Source organism: Grampus griseus (genome assembly GCF_964374135.1).
Source record: "Grampus griseus genome assembly, chromosome: 11".
Taxonomy (NCBI): domain Eukaryota; kingdom Metazoa; phylum Chordata; class Mammalia; order Artiodactyla; family Delphinidae; genus Grampus; species Grampus griseus.
The window spans coordinates 55,852,477-55,858,723 of record NC_139005.1 but is presented as its reverse complement, the minus strand read 5'-3'; the positions used below and the strand labels follow the sequence as shown (position 1 = coordinate 55,858,723).

The following is a 6,247-nucleotide window of genomic DNA, read 5'->3' as shown; positions in this document are numbered from 1 at the left end:
TGGTTGTTCTCACTTTCTTCTTTTCCACCTTTATGTAATGTCTCAACGTTTTATCATTAGAAAAAACAGTGAAGCTATTTTCCGTTTGAAACAAACAAACAAAAAAATGTAGATAAAGAGGACTAGGGCTTAGGTGACTGAAAGCAAGTATGTGAGACCCCGCCTCCAGGACCCTGCCTGTCACCCAACACTCAAGTTGCTATCAGGAGCACTTCTCTCTGTTGCAGTGACTGGCTTCTGTCACGCAATCCCCAGGTTATAAAGAGAGGGGAGGACAGGCCTCAGGGCAGAGGCAGCAGCCCCAGGGTCGGCGGGCTGCGGCTTGCCATGGGGAACACCATCAGGGCCCTCGCGGCCTTCGTCCCGGCTGACCGCTGCCAGAACTACATGGTCAGAGACCTCCAGGAGATGCCACTGGACAAGACAGTGGACCTGAGCGGGAACATGCTCCGTCGCTTCCCCGTGCACGTGTGCTCCTTCCAGCAGCTGGCCAAGCTCTACCTGAGTGACAATCGCCTCAACAGCCTGCCTCCGGAGCTGGGGCAGCTGCAAAATCTGCAGATCCTGGCCCTGGATTTCAACAACTTCAAGGCTCTGCCCCAGGTAGTATGTACCTTGAAACAGCTCTGCATCCTCTACCTGGGCAACAACAAACTCTGCGACCTCCCCGGTGAGCTGAGCCTGCTCCAGAATCTCCAGACCCTGTGGGTCGAGGCCAATTACCTCACCCAGCTGCCAGATGTGGTGTGTGAGCTGAGTCTCCTTAAGACTCTGCATGCTGGCTCCAACGCCCTGCGTCTGCTGCCAGGCCGGCTCCGGCACCTCCGGGAGCTGAGGACCATCTGGCTCTCAGGCAACCTGCTGACAGACTTCCCCCCTGTGCTGCTTCACATGCCTTCCCTGGAGGTGATCGATGTGGACTGGAACAGCATCCGCTACTTCCCCAGCCTGGCCCACCTGTCAAGCCTGAAGCTGGTCATCTATGACCACAATCCTTGCAGGAATGCGCCCAAGGTGGCCAAAGGGGTGCGTCGCGTGGGAAGATGGGCGGAGGAGACCCCAGAGCCTGACCCCAGAAAAGCCAGGCGCTACGCACTGGCCAGGCAGGAAAGCCAGGAGGCACAAGTGCCTGCCCTGCCTCCTCTACTTCCGCCTAGCAACTCCTGAGAAGCTTCAGGTGTAGTTCAATGCCAAGGACCCAACTCCAGCATCTTCTGGAGACCTCTCCATTAGAATGCAAAGGACTGCTGCAGGACAGGTGGGGCAGCTCTGCCAGTGGAAAATGGAATAGTCAAATGAAATGCCTACCTCACACCAAGAAGAAAATACTCAAGGCCAACATCTCTCCCAGAAGAAATTGTGTGCTATAGGTGGCATGACAACTTCTTTGCAAGAAAATCACCCTCTGAGCAGGTATTTTGAAACACTTAAGAGCAAGAAAGGCTGGGACCCTTTGGCCTCCTCCAGTCTCCAGGAGTGGCTGGTCATGAGGCCAATGAGCCCCTCAAACAAGGTATTTGTTACAGAGCTCATCTAAAAGTTCAGGGGGCCTGTCTCCACCCCTTTGCAGGATGTATTTTCTTACTATGAATGACCATAATGGTAAGAAGACATTACCGATTCAGGCCACTTAAAAATGACATGTCTACCTAGTCAGTCCGATTCAGACTCTTCGTTGTTGCAAAGGCTCAAGATGAAGCTTTTCCCCTGAAATTTAGTGGCTGCTGAGAAGACACCCCGGCTGGGAATGCCCCCTGGTGGAATCCAGCTGCCACTTTAAAACTTGACAGTGGTTCATGCTGATTTCGCTCATTTTCCTTGACCCACCTGTAGATTGTCACGGGCAACGCTGAAAGTCATCTAGAAAACAGAATCTCTCCTTGGCAGTGAGGTCACATCAAGATCAAGCCTCGTTGTGAATGGCTGCCTCTGTGGAGCAGAGCCCTCCTGTTTACTCACATAATGAACCAGAATTGAATTGAATCTCTTGCCATGCAGGGCATTTCCAGAATCATATTAGGTTAAAAGTTGTAGGTGAGAAATCTGTTCGCTTGCAACAACCATTTGGAAATTGGAATTGCAGGTTGTGGTATATATAGGAAGTGTCTGCCTCTTCAGCCTCAGTATCTCTGCCCTTGCTCTGGTTTGATTTTTGTAGATAAAATCTTTTGATGGTCGGTGTATAAACCTAGGTAGTCAGGCCGCTATTTCTCTGAAGGATGTTAATCATGACCTTTTCTTCTCCCCATGAATACATCAATTTTAAACAAACTGCTGTCAGTGGGTAGTTTAATAACACAATCCTTTATGTTCTTGAACCCTTTCAGTAGTCAAGGACACAAAAGTGTCATCTTAACTAAAACATACTGAATTTAGCTTTTAAAAAGTACTTTTGCCATAAAAGCATCTTAACCCAGCAAAGTTTGGTTCTAAAATGACATTATACAGCAGACTATTTTCATGTTTTCCTACCACAATTATTTCTTGCTAAACCTGAGGAAGAAAAAGTTTCATGGTTTCACATAATCTCTTCCTGTCACCACCTCCCAGTCTGTAGAGTATCTACAACCCATTGATCAGACTGCTAAAGGGTCCTTTTAATCACTAAATTGTCAAATACTTAACTCCTTTAATAATGAGTCCAGATTTCTATTAGACAGCTAGGATTCAGTCTATTTACTCACTCCTAATGACTGCAATTACACTATACTCAGTTGATACTAGAAACTTTCTGCCAACAAGACTGCCTCCTGAGCTGAATCACAGCTCATCCTTCACAATGGCTATGATTTTCTTTTGACCCTCTCTTCCCCCTCCTAAGATTACGGGGCCCACCTTTTCCAAGGAAGCCATAAGCTGTAGCTATTGACCTACAGAATTTTCATCTAATGAGCTAACTAGTCTGAAACAGATATCAAATTATAAACATTCTGACACAAAATTAAACTGTTTTGTTCTAAAATAATCAATACACAACAAATAAACACTTCTTAAACAACATGGTTAAGTGTTCACCATGAATTTTGCTGTCCAAGTTTTCACTATAGGATTTCAATCAATTTTATAAATTGACTACGTAAGTGCATATTTACATTTCCATAACCCTCTGATGTTTTCTTGAAATTCTAACGTAATTATAAACTTAAAAAGGGAAAAATGCTGAAGCACCAAAAGTTAACTTCTTTTATTTGGTGCACCACACGACCTGCGAAAATCTTAGTTCCCCAACCAGGGATTGAACCCGGGCCATGGCAGTGATAGCGCCGAGTCTTAACCACTGGACCACCAGGGAATCCCCAACATTTTTACTTTTAAAAGTTCTGAAACCCAAAGTGCATCAGAGGAAAATCTCTTCCAGAAGTTTATGTAGGATTTTAGCTTCCACAAATATGAATGATGCCGGGGCTTCCCTGGTGGCCCAGTGGTTGAGAATCTTCCTGCCAATGCAGGGGACACTGGTTCGAGCCCTGGTCTGGGAGGATCCCACATGCTGCGGAGCAACTAGACCCGTGAGCCACAGCTACTGAGCGTGCAGGTCTGGAGCCTGTGGTCCGCAACGGGGGACTGCGACAGTGAGAGGCCTGCGCACCGCAATGAAAAGTGGACCCTGCTTGCCGCAACTAGAGAAAGCCCTCGCACAGAAACGAAGACCCAACACAGCCAAAAATAATAAAAAAGTGCTCCAATAATCTAAAGGAGTTATATATATATATAAAAAAAAATGAATGATGCCAACTAAAATCTTTACCGTGGATTCTAAGGACATTCCCAAGGTTTTTGTCCTAAAACAATACTAAGTTTGCAATTTCACACTTGAAAAGTCAGCTTGTACTCTAAAAATCAACTACTCAACTTTAACTAAAAGCCCATATCTTACACACAGTAACCTGGAGGCAGTGTACTACGATGGTTAAGAGCATGACGCTTCAAACTACCTGAGATCACATTCTACCTTTGTATATTTACTGGTCAGTTACCTACCTGTGTGCCTCAGTTTTCTCATCAGTAAGGTGGTAACAGTTTCTGTCTCTCAGGGCCCCGTTAGGTTTAAACAAATTACTGTGTATGAAGTGCATGGAACAGTGATTGGCAGGTGATGGCTAATGTTTACTTAACATGTTCTTTTACTAAGTGTTATACCATGGTAGTACAATACTTATATTTACCGTACAATCAGTATAACTCCTTGTTTGAAGGAAAAAAATGTAAGTAGCAATTAAACAAAAAAAGCTTTTTCTCAGTAGAATTTTCAATATTATCTCCAGTCTTGAATATAAGAAATATAACTGCAAAGTGGTCAAACACTTCTGGTTTACATATACAGGAAAACACAGATAAGATTACCAAGGATTCATTTTTTTAAACATCTAAACGAATATACTTTGCCCTCTGCCTGTTATGCTAGAATTTGCAAAATCACCAAAGTACATGAAAATGTGAGACTATTCCTTGGCACTAAACCCATTCGTGTCATGAGGGCAAGAGACATGAGACTGAAGACACGGGTGTGTGTCTGCTAGATAATTTACTGCCTTTGCCACTGTAACAAAAAAGATACACCTTGTACTCTATCTTAGAAAGAATATTAATGCCATTAAAAAACAAGTTTACATGCTTTTCCCCCTTTCTGGACTGTCCACTTCTGAGAACATGAAACAGGTGATATTTATCTTTGAATCCCCAGTGGCTGGTATAATTCGACCACATTACTTGAATTTTGGAGATTTTTTTTTTTTTTTGCGATACGGGGGCCTCTCACTGTTGTGGCCTCTCCCGTTGAGGAGCACAGGCTCCAGACGCACAGGCCCAGCGGCCACGGCTCACGGGCCCAGCCGCTCCGCGGCATGTGGAATCACCCCAGACCGGGGCACGAACCCGCGTCCCCCGCATTGGCAGGCGGACCCCCAACCACTGCGCCACCAGGGAAGCCCTGAATTTTGGAGATTTTATCCTGCACCAAGGCCACAGGACAGGGGGACACACTGACACTTACGGAGCACTACTGTAGGTCAGGCACTATCCTCAGGGTCTTGTGTAGATTTATTCATATAGTCTTTTCAATACCTCTTTGAAAGAGGTGTTATGTACCACTCAGAATTTTAAAATCTTTACTCTTTATTCATATTGGGAATCAACAACGTTCTACAATAATACTATGATTAAAAAAAGGTTAAGTCCTCTTTACATTTCTGCTCTAGTAATACTCTAAAACACCAGAGTAGGTACAAGACAAGGCAGACTTCGGAAAAGAATTTCATACAAAGTATCCTATTGACTTCTATGAGTCACGGTCCTGACAAGAAAATGCATTCACCTCAAACGATTTACAAAGAGACTTTTCACAAAGGAACTGTTACTAAACAGAATTAAGGGGAGAAAGATCAGGGTAATACAAGTGATTGTATTTGGCATGAGTCACAGCAGCCGCCAGCCCCACCCATAAGGCTGAGTGAAAGTGGGAACAGAAATGTTACCAAAATGCAGTAAGAGCTGAGTCATGAAAAGAGGGCTTGCCCAGAGAGCTATACTGGTAGGTCTCACAGGGATGCAGCCAATTCCAGAGACAAAGAGCAAAACCAGGAAGAAAATACCAATTCCCTCTCCCCAAATCCTACCAGTGCCTCCTGAATTAAACCACAGGAAACCAGTCCACAGGGAGCTGTGAGGCAGTTAGCAGGGATAAGTCCCATGGCCTCCAAGCAGGCAAAGAATGGATTCTGACTTGAGGAGAGTAAAAGAAAAACCAGCACACATATTATCCTTCTTCAAAGAAAAACAGAAGGCTACTGAAATGGATTTTAAAATTCTAAGCACTTAGACAATTTCTACACAGTTAACTGTTAATGTACATTACAAAAATCTCCATTTCTATGTCACAAAATAATAACTTACTGCAAAAATAAAAACTTACTGCTTACATAACTGTTTCTGAGTTTAAAAAAACTCCATCTTAACACTCTTACAGGAATTAGAGGGCCCTAGGTTGGTACTTTATCTCTGAAATGGAAAAAACTTTGTAATTTGTGAACTCGGGATATTCTAGGCCTATGATGTAAAGATCTATAAAGGCTTCAAAGGATATGAATTCAGAGGAAAAGCAGCATGGGTGTATTCTTGGATATACAATTAAGCTCCCACATTTCTACCTCTTTTTAGATTAACTTTAATACTTACTGGTGTATCCTTTTTAAGACCTTTGTAGAAAATGAGCCCAAATACACTTTAGATTAAAATCCTACTCCAAGCT

General features: G+C 44.0%; 1 protein-coding gene across 1 annotated transcript; it reads left to right on the top strand.

Moving 5' to 3' along the window:
- Positions 1–327: 327 nt before the first annotated feature.
- LRRC10 (leucine rich repeat containing 10) lies at positions 328–1,167 on the top strand (the record flags this gene model as incomplete). Its single annotated transcript, XM_082666258.1, has 1 exon — positions 328–1,167. One exon carries the CDS (start codon positions 328–330, stop codon positions 1,165–1,167), a length of 840 nt encoding a protein of 279 aa, XP_082522384.1.
- Between the last annotated feature and the right edge of the window lie 5,080 nt (positions 1,168–6,247).